The sequence below is a fragment of the Oncorhynchus gorbuscha genome, unplaced genomic scaffold, assembly GCF_021184085.1.
Source record: "Oncorhynchus gorbuscha isolate QuinsamMale2020 ecotype Even-year unplaced genomic scaffold, OgorEven_v1.0 Un_scaffold_141:::fragment_3, whole genome shotgun sequence".
Lineage (NCBI taxonomy): Eukaryota > Metazoa > Chordata > Actinopteri > Salmoniformes > Salmonidae > Oncorhynchus > Oncorhynchus gorbuscha.
Genome location: NW_025744684.1, coordinates 800,648 through 817,029, shown reverse-complemented (window position 1 = coordinate 817,029; position 16,382 = coordinate 800,648). Strand labels below are relative to the sequence as shown.

The following is a 16,382-nucleotide window of genomic DNA, read 5'->3' as shown; positions in this document are numbered from 1 at the left end:
GCATCTGGCCTGCGAGTCTAGCTAGCTGGGCAATTTTCATGTTTATGTGGAATTACTCTGATACTCCGATTTGGTTGTATGGTTTGTTAAACTTTGAAATCAATGGGTTTTGTTTGGCATACATTTTAAAGTGAAAACCCTGAGTCTCAGAGTAATTCCGTTACAATGGAATTGCCCATCTACAAATTCTACAACTATCTTTGTAGATAATGACTACTGTAGTAGGGGAGATTGGGGTACATTGATCCAAAGGGGTAGGTTGAGCCACCCTTTTTTCTAGGAAACCACAAACAACATTTATAATTTGGCGAAATATGGAAAAGTTGTAAGGAAGTTAACGTTAGGTCCAAAAAACGGGAATTTCATCAAGTCATACATTTTTTGGGAGGTTTCATGATGCTTGTATCTAAATCAAAGTAAATCATTTTAAAGGTTGTTCTATAAAAATGCAAACTCGGCTCCATAATTAATCGAATCAGATGAACCCTCTGATATTGCCAACTACTTTAATTATTTTTTAAATTGGCAATATTAGCAAACGTAGGCATGACATGCCAACAACAAACGCAGACAAGCATTGTCATTTTGAATTCCACAAAGCGAATGTGGAAGAGGAACAAATTATTGTTGGTTCTGACAACTTGGATTGAAAATGACTGAGGATAATAGCGGATGATATTGCCACTCCTATTTGTCATATCTTCAATCTAAGCCTACTAGAAAGTGTGTGCCCTCAAGCCTGGAGGGGAAGCAAAAGTCATTCTGCATCCCAAGAATACGAAAGCCCCCTTTACTGGCTCAAATAGCTGACCAATCAGCCTGTTACCAACCCTTTGTAAACTTTTGGAAAACATGGAGATTCTTTTGTTTTCAAATTAGAGGTTGATGCCTCTGGAATGTATACATTGATTGAGTAGGTTAGTGTTATGGAGATTGTACTCTTATTAGAGAAACGGTGAGAAAGACAGTTCCTCAGTTTAGGGTTCTTTAATGTTGATTGGAGATTAACAATGTTTGCAATTCTGTGCTAAATCACTCAGCTGGTATTATCCAATTAATTGTCCATTTATCCAAACAAGATGTGATCTGGAAATAACAAATATGAATACAATGGCATCAATACTAAGATAATGTACTGTAACGACCCTGGGTTTTATAAGCGCGGAAATTGACCCTGCCGCACGAGCATGCTTTTGCGGCACAGCCTGACCTCGGGCTAGAAGGTCGAGGGTTCGAGACCTGCTCCCTGCTGTTTCATTACAGTACATTACTTTAGCAATAACAAACAAGATATACAGCTCTCATCTGTTATACTAAACCAATGACTGAAACGAAAATACAAGTGGCTAGCAACATCAGACTAACCAGCTAACAAAATGTTGCTAAAAATGTTAGATAGCTAGCATAAAAACGAGACCCATAATGCTGTAAAAATTACAAAAATATTCTTTAACTATTGACAACTTCGTCAGTAAAACAAGGGGAAAACATATACATTACTACCAGTTTTGGTTTTCACACACAGTGATTAATAAATTGTCCATAAAAAAAATAATGTCCAAAACTGAGATTTGTGTTCACAGCAGTAGGTTGCCAGCTGCACTTGGTAATGAACTAAACACTCTGCCAGCTTGTGATAGCTGTGATGTCATCACTGTTCTTAAAGGGACAGGCTTTTTTACAGTCTTTGACTAGATACAAGGCTGTTTTGCAGTAAACAAATTGACAACAGACTTTCAGCATGCTTATTGGGAAGCACAGCACTTACACGCATGACTGATGATTGGCTGTGATACATTTATGATCAAAAGTTTCTGGGGACTGTTTTGTTAGACTTTAGTGCAGCTTTTGACGTTATCGATCATAGTCTGCTTCTGGAAAAACATATGTGTTATGGCTTTACACCCCCTGCTGTAATGTGGATAGTCGAACACCGAGGGTGCAGTCCTCTCCAATGTAATCCAGGTAGAATCAGGGATCCTCCAGGGTAGCCGTCTAGGCCCCTTACTTTTTTCAATTTTTACCAACGACATGCCAGTGTGTCTATGTATGCGAATGACTGAACACTACGGCAGGTAGCCTAGTGGTTAGAGCGTTGGGCTAGTAAACAGAAGGTTGCTGGATCGAGTCCCTGAGCTGACATGGTAAAACTCTGTCATTCTGCCCCTGAGCAAAGCAGTTAACTGAGCAAAGCAGTTCCCTGGGCGCTGAAGACATGGACATCTGCGACTCTCAGATTTAGAGGGGTTAGGTTAAATGTGGAAGACACATTTCAGTTGTGTGCATTCAGTTGTACAACTGACAAGGTATCCCCCTTTCCCTTACCATTATACATGTCAGCTACTACAGTGACTGAAATGACTGCAACACTTAACAAAGAGCTGAATGTAGGAATAAGTTAATAAATATTTAAAAAACTCAAAATTGTATTTGGGACAAATCATTCACTAAACCCTAAACCTCAACTAAATATTGTAATGAATAATGAGGAAATTGAGGTGAATGAACTGCTTTGAGTAACCTAGGATTGTAAACAGGCATGGCCGATTAATTAGGACCGATTTCAAGTTTTCATAACAATCAGTAATCCACACTCTTGGATGCCGATTATGGCCGATTGCAATCCACGAGGAGACTGCGTGGCAGGCTGACCACCTGTTACACTAGTGCAGCAAGGAGCCAAGGTAAGTTACTAGCTAGCATTAAACTTATCTTATAAAAACAATCAATCTTAACATAATCACAAATTAACTACACATGGTTGATGATATTATTAGTTTATCTAGCTTGTCCTGCGTTGCATATAATCAATGCGAGGCCTGTTAATTTATCATTGAATCATAGCCTACTTCGCCAAACGGGTGATGATTTAACAAAACCGCATTCGCGAAAAAAGCACAATCGTTGCACCAATGTACCTAACCATAAACATCAATGCCTTAATTAAAATCAATACACAAGTATATATTTTTTAAACCTGCATATTTAGTTAAAATAATTTAATGTTCGCAGGAAATATTAACTATGGAAATTGTGTCACTTCTCTTGCGTTCAGTGCAAGCAGACTCAGTATATGCAGCAGTTTGGGCTGCCTGGCTCAGACCATTTCTTCCTAACAAAGACCGTAATTAATTTGACAGAATTTGGCATAAATGTGACATAACATTGAAGGTTGTGCAATGTAACAGCAATATAACATTATTTCACTGAAAGAATAAACGTTTTGTTTTCGAAATAATAGTTTCCGGATTTGACCATATTAATGACCTAAGGCTCGTATTTCTGTGCCTTTATTATATTGTAATTAAGTCTATGATTTGCTATTTGATAGAGCAGTCTGACAGAGCGGTGGTAGGCAGCAGCAGGCATGTAAGCATTCAAACAGCACTTTACTGTGTTTGTCAGCAACTCCTAGCAGCGCTGTTTATGACTTCAAGCCTGTCAACTCCCGAGATTAGGCTGGCAATACTAAAGTGCCTACAAAAGTAACTACAACCTAAAACTTCTTACCTGGGAATATTGAAGACTCATGTTAAAAAGAACCACCAGCTTTCATATGTTCTCATCTTCTGAGCAAGGAACTTAAACGTTAGCTTTTTTACATTGCACATATTGCACTTTTTGTTTCTTCGCCAACACTTTGTTTTTGCATTATTTAAAACAAATTAAACATGTTTCATTATTTATTTGAGATTAAATAGACTTTATTGATTCCTCCCGGGTGGCGCAGTGGTCTAGAACACTGCACTGCACTGTGCCACCAGAGACTCTAGATTCGTGCCCAGGCTCTGTCGCAGCCGGCTGCGACCTGGGGGTCCGTGGGGCGACCGTGGGGCGCCGCACAATTGGCCTAGCGTCGTCCGGGTTAGGAAGGTTTTGGTCAGTAGGGTCAGTAGGGTTTATCCTTGTTTCATCACACACCAGCGACTACTGTGGCGAGCCGGGCGCGGTGCACGCTAGCCAGGGTCGCCAGGTGCACTGTGTTTCCGCCGACACATTGGTGCGGCTGGCTTCCAGGTTGGATGCTGTACTGCAGAAGAAAGAAAAAGTGCAAACACATTCCAACCCAACTGCACTGCTTCTTCACACAGCATGCGTGCTGTGTGAAGAAGATGATGTGTTTGCACTTTTTCTTTCTTCAGGGTCTCTGGTGACACCGCTGGCACTGCAGTACAGCGCCCTTAGCCACTGTGCCACCCTTGTTTTTCAATAAATACCATGGTTATATTATCCCAGTCTCCTTGTCTGAGTCTGCTCTTGGGTCCGCATAATAGTAAGTGCCTTAATGTTTTTGGACTCCAGGAAGAGTAGTTGCTGGGGTGTCTATAAGCTTCAGTATGAGGTCTGAAACCTAGCATGAAAGTGCATCCTTGTAGCTGTGTGGGCTAATATAGTAAATGTTTACCTTGGAGTAAATTGAGCCAATGGCAAGTTGAGCAAATAATTTATTTTATTTTAAATTCAGGCATAATGCAATGCATTATTGCAAGGGTGACTTGACAAGACAAAATATTTAATGGCCTTTGAATGGGGTATGGTAGTAGATGCCAGGTGCACCGGTTTGAGTGTGTCAAGAACTGCAACACTAGGGCTTCCTGAGTGGCGCAGCGGACTGAGATGTTACTACAGACTCGGGGTCATTCCTGGGCTGTGCCACAACCGGCTGTGGCTGAGATTCCCATAGGCCTGTGTACAATTGGCCCAGCGTCGTCTGGGTTAGGGGAGGGTTTGGCCGGTGGGGCTTTACTTGTCTCATCGCGCTCTAGCGACTCCTTGTGGTGGGCCGAGTGTCTGCGGGCCGACACCGGTCGCCAGTTGAACAGTGTTTCCTCCGACACATTGGTTAAGGAGTGATGTTAGGCAGGTGATGTTTTGGAGAATGCATGACTCCACTTTCGCCTCTCCCGAGCCTGTTGGAAAGTTGCAGCTTTGAGACAATATCGAAAAAGAGGGTCAAAGAAAAAAATATACAAAAAAGAACTGCAATGCTGCTGGGTTTTTAACGCTCAACAGTTTCCCGTCTGTATCAAGAGGGGTCCACCACCCAAAGCACATCCAGTCAACTTGACAAAGCATTGGAGTCAACTTGGGCCAGCATCTCTGTTGAATGCTTTCGACACCTTGTGGAGTCCATTCCCCAATGAAGTGAGGCTCTTCTGAGGGCAAAGGGGGGTGCAACTCAATATTAAGAAGGTGTTCCTAATGTTTTGTGTACTCAGTGTGTAGAGCAGTGGTATTCAACTCTTATCCTACAAGATCTGGAGCCTACTGGTTTTCTGTTCTACCTGATAATGAATTGCACCCACCTGATGTCCCAGGGCTAAATCAGTCCTTGATCAAATCAAATGTTATTGGTTACATGCAGATGTTAATGCGAGTGTAGCGAATGCTTATAATACTTTTTTTTAAATACCGCATAGTTTCCTAAGGACTCGAAGCGAGGCGACCATCTGTCGGCGCCATCTTGCAATGAAAAAAATGCAGTGAACTGGCTTCGAGGTCCAGAGTTGAGTGTGAGGGGTATAGAGAATCAATGTACCATCTAAACCACTGTGAAATATTGTGATTAAAATGTATTTTTTAAATATGTGTTTAGAAAATAAAGATAGACATGGTTTTAAAAGGTAGTGGTGTTACTTCATTCAGTACAGAAATTTGAAGGCGCTTCATTTAATTTACCCTGTCCTGCAGCTCAACTTACCCCATGAGACCATTTTTTGTGTGACAAACTATGTTTTCAAAACTGTTTACATTAATTCTGATTATTTCCAGGGATACACAACATCCTGAAATATATATATTTTTAGAAAGAATACTAAATTTCCCTTAAAAAATGTCTCAACTTACCCCACTCTCCCATAAAGTTAGTATGGTCCAAGATCCACAATTTAAAAAATATATATCTAAAAGTTAGACGAAAGTGGAGGATTGTTCAGTCCACACTTGGATTCGTAGAGTCTACCAGGCTAGGGGACAGTAAGTCTATGGCTAACCGGGTGTTTTCGTAATGTAGGTGACAACATGGCTAACCAGGTGTTTTGGTGGTGTAGGTGACAACATGGCTAACCAGGTGTTTTGGTGGTGTAGGTGACAACATGGCGAACCAGGTTTTTGGGTGCTATAGGGGACAACATGGCTAACCAGGTGTTTTGGTGGTGTAGGTGACAACATGACTAACCAGGTGTTTTTGTATTGTAGGTAACAACATGGCTAACCCGGTGTTTTGGTATTGTAGGTGGCAACATGGCTAACCGGGTGTTTTATTATTGTAGGTGACAACATGGCTAACCAGGTGTTTTGGTGCTTTAGGTGACATGACCAACCAGGTGTCAGAGTTCCCCACTGAGCGGACATTCCAGTACCAGCATAGCCTGCCTCCTCTCCCTGTACCGTCTCTAGAGGGGAGCCTCGCCAAGTACCTGGATGCAGGTGAGATGCCAGCTGCATGTGAGACAGAGAAGCGCTATTAGCATGGACCCTGGTTGAAAATGTGTCTAGTTACTGAAATGTCTGTGTGTATTTTCCAGTGCGGCCATTTGCTACAGAGGAGGAGTACCAGGTGACTGCAGCCGTAGTGAAGAGGTTTGGAGAAGGCATCGGCAAAGACCTGCACCAAAAACTACTGCAGAGAGCCAGGACACGCAGGAACTGGGTACACACACTCAACTAGAGGTCGACCGATTATGATTTTTCAATACCGATACTGATTATTGGAGGACCAAAAAAGCCGATATATATTAATCGGACGATATATATTTATATATATATATATATATATATATATATATATATATATATATACTTGTAATAATGACAATTACAACAATACTGAATGAACACTTTTAATTTAACTGAATATAATACATCAATAAAATCTATTTACTCTCAAATAAATAATGAAACATGTTTAATTTAGTTTAAATAATGCAAAAAGAAAGTGTTGGAGAAGAAAGAAAAAGTGCAATATGTGCAATGTAAAAAACGTTTACGTTTTTTGCTCAGAACATGAGAACATATGAAAGCTGGTGGTTGCTTTTAACATGAGTCTTCAATATTCTCAGTTAATTAAGACGTTTTAGTTTGTAGTTATTGTAGGACTATTTCTCTCTATACCATTTGTATTTCATATAACTTTGACTATTGGATGTTCTAATAGGTACTTTAGTATTGCCATCCTAATCTCGAGAGTTGATAGGCTTGAAGTCATAAACAGTGCAATGCTTGAAGCACAGCGAAGAGCTGCTGGTAAACGCAGGAAAGTGCTGTTTGAATGAATGCTTACGAGCCTGCTGCTGCTACCACAGCTCAGTCAGACTACGCTATCAAATCAAATCATCAAATCAAATTTATTTATATAGCCCTTCGTACATCAGCTGATATCTCAAAGTGCTGTACAGAAACCCAGCCTAAACCCCCAAACAGCAAGCAATGCAGGTGTAGAAGCACAGTGGCTAAGAAAAACTCCCTAGAAAGGCCAAAACCTAGGAAGAAACCTAGAGAGGAACCAGGCTATGTGGGGTGGCCAGTCCTCTTCTGGCTGTGCCGGGTGGAGATTATAACAGAACATGGCCAAGATGTTCAAATGTTCATAAATAACCAGCATGGTCAAATAATAATCACAGGCAGAACAGTTGAAACTGGCGCAGCAGCACGGCCAGGTGTCATCATGTCAGGTAGTCCTGGGGCATGGTCCTAGGGCTCAGGTCCTCTGAGAGAGAGAAATCATAGACTTAATTATAATATAATAACACACAGTAATACGAGCCTTAGGTCTTTCATATGGTCAATTCCGGAAACTATCATTTAGAAAACAAAACGTTTATTCTTTCAGTGAAATACGGAACCATTCCGTATTTTATCTAACGGGTGGCATCCATAAGTCTAAATATTGCTGTTACATTGCACAACCTTCAATACTATTTCATAATTATGTAAAATTCTGGCAAATTAGTTCGCAACGAACCAGGCGACCCAAACTGTTGCATGTACCCTGACTCTGCGTGCAATGAACGCAAGAGGTGACACAATTTCCCTAGTTTAATATTGCCTGCTAACATGAATTTCTTTTAACTAAATATGCAGGTTAAAAAAAATATTCTTCTGTGTATTGATTTTAAGAAAGGCATTGATGTTTATGGTTAGGTACATTCGTGCAACGATTGTGCTTTTTTCACAAATGCGCTTTTGTTAAATCATCCCCCGTTTGGCGAAGGTGGCTGTCTTTTTTAGGAAGAAATGGTCTTCACACAGTTCGCAACGAGCCAGGCGGCCCAAACTGCTGCATATACCCTGACTCTGTTGCACAGAATGCAAGAGAAGTGACACAATTTCTCTAGTTAAAAGAAATTAATGTTAGCAGGCAATATTAACTAAATATGCAGGTTTAAAAATATATACTTGTGTATTGATTTTAAGAAAGGTGTTGATGTTTATGGTTAGGTACACATTGGTGCAACGACAGTGCTTTATAAAATAGTAATATCATCAACCATGTGTAGTTAACTCGTGATTATGTTAAAATATATATTTTTTAATAAGATAAGTTTAATGCTAGCTAGCACCTTACCGTGGCTCCTTGCTGCACTCGCATAACAGGTAGTAAGCCTGCCACGCAGTCTCCTCGTGGAGTGCAACGTAATCGGAGTCCAAAAATGCCGATTACCGATTGTTATGAAAACTTGAAATCGGCCCTAATTAATCGGCCATTCCGATTAATCAGTCGACCTCTACACTCAACACACTGCACAGCTAGAACCTGTGGGAACTGGTCACACCATGCTCGACCCTGAGCAACTGTGAAAGGGAATCTTTATGGTGTTTCCCTGCATTGTTTCATCTTTATTCTGTGTGTTTTCCTGCAGTTGGAGGACTGGTGGTTGGATGCAGCCTATCTGGAATTGCGTTACCCCTCCCAGTTGAATGTGAACTTCGGAGGTCCTGCACCCTACCTAGAGCACTGCTGGCCCCCTACAGAGGGAGTACAGCTACAGAGGACCAGCATAAGCATGTGGCACACTCTACAGTACTGGGACCTGCTTCGCACGTAAGATACTCACATTGAGTGTACAAAACATGTTTTTTCCATGACATAGACTGACCAGGTGAATCCAGGTGAAAGCTATAATCACTTATTGATGTCACCTGTTAAATCCACTTCAATCAGTTTATATGAAGGAAAGGAGACAGGTTAAAGAAGGATTTTAAACCTTGAGATAATTGAGACATGGATTGTGTTTGTATGTGTTTCATTCAGAAGTTGAATGGGCTTAGATAAAATATTTAAGTGCCTTTTGAACGGGGAGTCAACATTGGCCAGCATCCAATCCCTGTGGAACGCTTTCGACACCTTGTAGAGTCCATGCTTCAATGAATTGAGGCTGTTCTGAGGTTCAAAAGGGTGTGCAACTCAATATTAGGAAGGTGTTCCTAATGTTTTGTACACTCCGTGTATATGTATTAAGGTTACACACACATCACAACTACTGCTACCAGACTCTTCCGATTGCGACATAATGCACAATTTAAACACTTGCCCTCCAATCCCCCCCTTCCCCAAAACACGTGTTTTTATTTAACTATAAAGTCTTCCTGTATTATAGTTGTTTAAAATATTTATTCTATTCTACTGAGCCAGTTACTTTATGTTTATATTATTATATTTGATTTCTTATTGTTGTTCCGTTGTCGAGAAGGAACCTGCAACTAAGCATTTAGTTGGCCAGTGTCCCTAAACACACACGTTCAGTACACACTCTCTGACTGTGTGGTCCCCGACAGGGAGAGGCTGGACCCTCATAAAGCTGGTAATGTGGTGTTGGATATGGACCAGTTCAGAATGCTGTTCTGTACATGTAAAGTTCCAGGAGTCACCAAGGATACCATCATCAACTACTTTAAGACAGGTAGGTGACCCCCCCCCGACACCGCCATGCAATATGATGTTTGTGGTTTGTTTTTGTGTGTAGTACTCTGTTATTTATTTAGGTGTGTGTGTGTGTGTGTGTGTGTGTGTGTGTGTGTGTGTGTGTGTGTGTGTGTGTGTGTGTGTGTGTGTGTGTGTGTGTGTGTGTGTGTGTGTGTGTGTGTGTGTGTGTGTGTGTGTGTGTGTGTGTGTGTGTGTGTGTGTACTGATTACTTTAAGACATGAAGGTCAGTCAATCTGGAAAATTTCAGGAACGTTGAACGTTTCTTCAAGTGCAGTCACAAAAACCATCAAGCACTATGATGAAACTGGCTCATGAGGACCGCCACAGGAAATGAAGACCCAGAGTTACCTCTGTTGCAGAGGACAAGTTCATTAGAGTTACCAACCTCAGAAAATGCAGCCCAAATAAGTGCTTCACAGAGTTCAAGTAACAGACACATCTCAACATCAACTGTTCAGAGGAGACTGCTGAATCAGGTCTTCATGGTTGAATTGCTGCAAAGAAATCACTGCTAAAGGACACCAATAATAAGAAGAGACTTGCTTGGGCCAAGAAACATGAGCAATGGACATAAAACCGGTGGAAATCTGTCTTTTGATCTGATGAGTCCAGATTTTTGTGTCTTTGTGAGATGCAGAGTAGGTGAACAGATGATCTCTGCATGTGGGGTTCCCACCGTGAAGCATGGAGGACGAGGTGTGATTGTGTGGGGGTGCTTTGCTGGTGACACTCAGAGCTTTATTTAGAATTCAAGGCACACTTAACCAGCATCGCTACCACAGCATTCTGCATCGATACGCCATCCCATCTGGTTTGACTATAATTTGTTTTTCAAAAGGACAATGACCCAACACATCAGGACAATGACCCAAAATAAGGGCTATTTGAGTAAGGAGAGTGATGGAGTGCTGTATCAGATGACCTGGCGTCCACAATCACCCGACCTAACCCAATTGAGATGGTTTGGGATCAGTTGGACCGCAGAGTGAAGGAAAAGCAGCCAACAAGTGCTCAGCATATGTGGGAACTTCTTAAAAACTGTTGGATAAGCATTCCAGGTGAAGCTGGTTGAGAGAATGCCAAGAGTGTGCAAAGCTGCCATCAAGGCAAGGAGTGGCTACTTTGAAGAATCTCAAATATAAAATATAGGTTGATTTGTTTAACACATTTTTGGTTACTGCATGATTCCACATGTGTTATTTCATAGTTTTAATGTCTTAACTATTATTCTACAATGTAGAAAATTGTAAAAAATCAAGTAAAACCCTGGAATGAGTAGGTGTGTCCAAACTTTTGACTGGTGCTGTATGTATTGATCTTTTTTCTGTGTGTTGTAGAGAGCGAGGGTCCATGCCCCTCCCACGTGGTGGTGATGTGTAAGGGGCGTTTCTTCTCGTTTGATGCAGTGTGTGACGGACACATTCTTACCCCTCCAGAGCTGCTCAGGTATTCTGGCCGGTGGATATTTAGATATATTTGTGTGCATCTGCATATATTTGCATGTATTTATGTGCCTTTGTGTGTGTGTGTGTATGTGTAGGCAGCTGACCCATGTGAAGCAGTGTTGTGAAGGGGAGCCAGCGGGAGATGGTGTCGCCGCTCTCACCTCAGAGGAGAGGACACGCTGGGCTAAGGTGTGTGTGAAGTTGGCTGTATAGTATCGACATCACCATGCCCTAAACCTTGCTTTCTCTCGCTCTCTCTGTGTCTGTAGGCCAGGGAGTATCTGATAGGTATAGATCCAGCCAATAAGACCATCTTAGAGACCATCCAGAGCAGTCTGTTTGTGGTTTCACTGGACGATGCTAAACCCTACGCTACTGCAGAGAACTACACACCAGTACGTACACACACACACACACCACAGGCATTCATACCATCCTTAGTATGGTATAATCTGACCTTTGGCCTTTGCCCCCAGGTGACCCGGGAAGCGCTGACAGGAGACCCCACCATCCGCTGGGGAGACAAGTCCTACAACTCCCTCTCCTTCGCCGACGGAACCTTCGGATCCAATTGTGACGTGTGTTACTGTTTTGTAGAGAGAGAGATGATTGCTCCTCTGTTAGCAGTAGTGTAATGATGTTTTGTTGTGAGTCTGCTCCTATATATGTTAATTGCTGGTGTGTGTTGCAGCATGCCCCCTATGATGCCATGGTGCTGGTAACTCACTGTTACTATGTGGATCAGCAACTAAAAGCTACAGACGGCAGGTGGAAGGTAAATTCTGTGTCTATTGAACTTATTTTCAGTGACTGTATATCTTGTTTGCCCTTAATTCGAAGTGCCTTACTGGCCTGCTCAACCGGACGCATAAGTATTGCTGAGTGTTGGACACTCTGGGCGCTTGGGCATAAGCATGCCGGCTCAGCATAAAACTACACTCTGGTTCTATTTAGAAGATTTTATGCCGTAGCTCACACCTGAGAACAACAGGATAAGGTGGCTCTCTATTATGCTGCCATGTATCAGGTAATAAACAGGTTCATTTCACTGTGAGTAAGCAACAGTATATTTGTTGATGTGTGTGTCTATGTAGGGCTCTGAGACGGTGCGGCCTATGCCTCTTCCTGAAGAGTTGGTCTTCACTGTGGATGACAGAGTCAGGAGTGACGTTGCACATGCCAAGCAACAGTACTTCGAGACTGTGAGCACACACACACACACACACACACACACACACACACACACACACACACACACACACACACACACACACACACACACACACACACACACACACACACACACACACACACACACACACACACACACACACACACACACACACACACACACACACACACATTCATGACTCTGTGCATCTCCCTGGTCGTCAGATTGGACCATCGCAGGTGTTGTGTTCATCACAAACACACCCTCACAGGCCCTTACTCTCCCCACCACACACACACAACTCTAATCAGTGTGATATCTGGTTTGACAGACACCTGTGTGTGTGTCTCCAGACTCAGGACTTGCAGGTGGTGTGTTATGCGTTCACCTCGTTTGGGAAAGCAGCCATCAGACAGAGGAAGCTCCACCCAGACACCTTCATACAACTGGCCCTTCAACTGGCTTATTACAGACAGCATGGGAGGTAATACCATCCATCCAGTCAGGGCCGGTTCTAGCCTTTTGGGGGCCCTAAGCGAGATTTTGTTGGGGCCTAAGCTAGGCCATAGGGTGTAGAGACATTATTTTCAGTTTTAAAGCTAATTTCTTGTAATTCTACACATTTTGCCGTGACTTATGCCATGTTAATGATGATAGAGTGAGTGACTAACAAAATCAATAGGGGCCCCCTGGAGGTCAGGGCCCTTAGACACCCTGGTCGGGGTTCAGCCATGATTACAAGTTTAGATAGCTGGCTAGACTAACTTACCAATTTAAGAAACGTTAGAAGACATGGTGAATTGATTGACTGCCAGAGCATAACAAGAGAGAAATTGCTGGTGTAGAACCTCATTTCGACCTTGTAACTGGTCTATTCTAATTTGGGGTGAGGTTGAGGGCGGCCTGGGGCCCTAACTAACGCCTTATATTCTCTTATGCTTGGAGCCGGCCCTGCATCCACTATCCATCCAATTAATCCATCCATCCACCCAACATTCATCTATCCATCAACTTCATCCATCCTTTCTCCCCAATATTCTCTCCATAACTGATGATTGATGATAATCCCCCCTCCCAGGTTAGGTAGTTGCTATGAGACAGCGATGACCAGAAGGTTCTACCATGGCAGGACTGAGACCATGAGGCCCTGTACCCTGGAGGCACAGAACTGGTGCCATACCATGCTCCTCCCTGCAGCCAGCGTAAGTGTGAGAGTGTGTGTATCCAGTAAACGATTAGTTCTTCATATATTGTCATGCCATACATGTAAATCTGGCGACCAGGATACTTACACTCTGACTTTCTGTGTGTCTCCCAGGCTGAGGCTAAGAGGAAAGCCCTGCTGCTGGCCTTCAACAAGCATAACAAACTGATGGCTGAGGCACAGAACGGAAAAGGTTTTGACAGACATCTCCTGGGCCTTTACCTGATCGCCAAGGAGGAGGGACTTCTTATGCCAGACCTTTTCACTGATCCACTGTATTCCAAGAGGTGTGTGTGTGTGTGTGTGTGTGTGTGTGTGTGTGTGTGTGTGTGTGTGTGTGTGTGTGTGTGTGTGTGTGTGTGTGTGTGTGTGTGTGTGTGTGTGTGTGTGTGTGTGTGTGTGTGTGTGTGTGTGTGTGTGTGTGTGTGTGTGTGTGTGTGTGTGTGTGTGTTTATGGTGTTTTGTCATTTGTGTGTGTTCTCTCTCCAGTGGCGGGGGCGGTAACTTTACCCTGTCCACCAGTCTGGTTGGCTACACCACAGTCCTGGGAGCGGTTGCTCCCATGGTGCACCATGGCTACGGGTTCTTCTACCGCATCGGAGATGACAGGTGGGCTAACACACCTACACACTGACCCCACGCAACATCATCCACAGTTTGACCAGTAAACACACACACACATCCACACACACTGACCCCATGCAACATCATCCACAGTTTGACCAGTAAACACACACACACATCCACACACACTGACCCCATGCAACATCATCCACAGTTTGACCAGTAAACACACACACACATCCACACACACTGACCCCATGCAACATCATCCACAGTTTGACCAGTAAACACACACACACATCCACACACAATGACCCCATGCAACATCATCCACAGCTTAACCCGTAAACACACACTCACATCCACACACACTGACCCCACGCAACATCATCTACAGTTTGACCAGTAAACACTCACACACACACAAATCAAATCAAATTGATTTATATAGCCCTTCTTACATCAGCTGATATATCAAAGTGCTGGACAGAATCCCAGCATAAAACCCCAAACAGCAAGCAATGCAGGTGTAGAAGCATGGTGGCTAGGAAAAACTCCCTAGAAAGGCCAAAACCTAGAGAGGAACCAGGCTATGAGGGGTGGCCAGTCCTCTTCTGGCTGTGCCGGGTGGAGATTATAACAGAACATGGCCAAGATGTTCAAATGTTCATAAATGACCGGCATGGTCAAATAATAGTAGTCACAGTGAACAGTTCAGGGTTCCATAGCCGCAAGCAGAACAGTTGAAACTGGAGCAGTAGCACGGCCAGGTAGACTGGGGACAACAAGGAGTCATCATGCCAGGTAGTCCTGAGGCATGGTCCTAGGGCTCAGGTCCTCCGAGAGAGAAAGAAAGAAAGAGAGAAAGAGAGAATTAGAGAGAGCATACTTAAATTCACACAGGACACCGGATAGGACAGGAGAAGTACTCCAGATATAACAGACTGACCCTAGCCCCCGACACATAAACTACTGCAGCATAAATACTGGAGGCTGAGACAGGAGGGGTCAGGAGACACTGTGTCCCCATCCGATGATACCCCCGGACAGGGCCAAACAGACAGGATATAACCCCACCCACTTTGCCAAAGCACAGTCCCCACACCACTAGAGGGATATCTTTGAGTCAGGGGTCTGCCAGAGTGCCATGAGCTGATCAAGCGCGCTCACGTGAGAGTTAGCTGCATTCCATTAGCTGAGTTCCATTGTTCCTCCAGCTGTTTGAAATTATAGGGACAATTAGGAGGCCTGCGTCTTGTGAACGTAGCGTACGTGTAGGTATGTACGGCAGGACCAAATCAGAGAGATAGGTAGGAGCAAGCCCATGTAATGCTTTGTAGGTTAGCAGTAAAACCTTGAAATCAGCCCTTGCCTTAACAGGAAGCCAGTGTAGGGAGGCTAGCACTGGAGTAATATGATCAATATTTTTGGTTCTAGTCAGGATTCTAGCAGCCGTATTTAGCACTAACTGACGTTTATTTAGTGCTTTATCCGCGTAGCCAGAAAGTAGGTCATTGCAGTAGTCTAACCTAGAAGTAACAAAAGAATGGATACATTTTTCTGCATCATTTTTGGACAGAAAATGTCTGATTTTTGCAATGTTACATAAATGTAAAAAAGCTGTCCTTGAAACAGTCTCGATATGTTCGTCAAAAGAGAGATCAGGGTCCAGAGTAACGCAGAGGTTGTTCACAGTTTTATTTGAGACGACTGTACAACCATCAAGATGAATTGCCAGATTCAACAGAAGATCTCTTTGTTTCTTGGGACCTAGAACAAGCATCTCTGCTTTGTCTGAGTTTAAAAGTAGAACGTTTGCAGCCATCTACTTCCTTATTTCAGTAAACACACGCACACACTGATTCCAAGCAACATCATCCACAGTTTGACCAATAAACACACACACACACACACACACACACACACACACACACACACACACACACACACACACACACACACACACACACACACACACACACACACACACACACACACACACACACACACACACACACACACACACACACACACACACACACACACACACACACACACACACACACACACTG

General features: G+C 43.1%; 1 protein-coding gene across 5 annotated transcripts in view; it reads left to right on the top strand.

Moving 5' to 3' along the window:
* LOC124017065 (acyl-CoA-binding domain-containing protein 7-like) overlaps positions 1 to 16,382 on the top strand; it is a 100,704-nt gene that overhangs the window by 80,387 nt on the left and 3,935 nt on the right. For 2 of the 5 annotated variants that reach the window (XM_046332449.1, XM_046332450.1), the window contains exons 2-15: positions 6,310 to 6,429; positions 6,528 to 6,652; positions 8,862 to 9,043; positions 9,778 to 9,902; positions 11,264 to 11,372; positions 11,467 to 11,560; positions 11,641 to 11,766; positions 11,848 to 11,949; positions 12,063 to 12,146; positions 12,466 to 12,573; positions 12,896 to 13,026; positions 13,621 to 13,744; positions 13,861 to 13,939; positions 14,236 to 14,355. In XM_046332449.1, coding sequence (XP_046188405.1) covers positions 6,310 to 6,429; positions 6,528 to 6,652; positions 8,862 to 9,043; positions 9,778 to 9,902; positions 11,264 to 11,372; positions 11,467 to 11,560; positions 11,641 to 11,766; positions 11,848 to 11,949; positions 12,063 to 12,146; positions 12,466 to 12,573; positions 12,896 to 13,026; positions 13,621 to 13,744; positions 13,861 to 13,939; positions 14,236 to 14,355 — 1,629 coding nt within the window. Of the gene's footprint in view, positions 1 to 6,309; positions 6,430 to 6,527; positions 6,653 to 8,861; positions 9,044 to 9,777; positions 9,903 to 11,263; positions 11,373 to 11,466; positions 11,561 to 11,640; positions 11,767 to 11,847; positions 11,950 to 12,062; positions 12,147 to 12,465; positions 12,574 to 12,895; positions 13,027 to 13,620; positions 13,745 to 13,860; positions 14,034 to 14,235; positions 14,356 to 16,382 lie in introns of all 5 variants that reach the window. The other 3 variants (XM_046332454.1, XM_046332453.1, XM_046332451.1) reach the window with 2 other exon arrangements.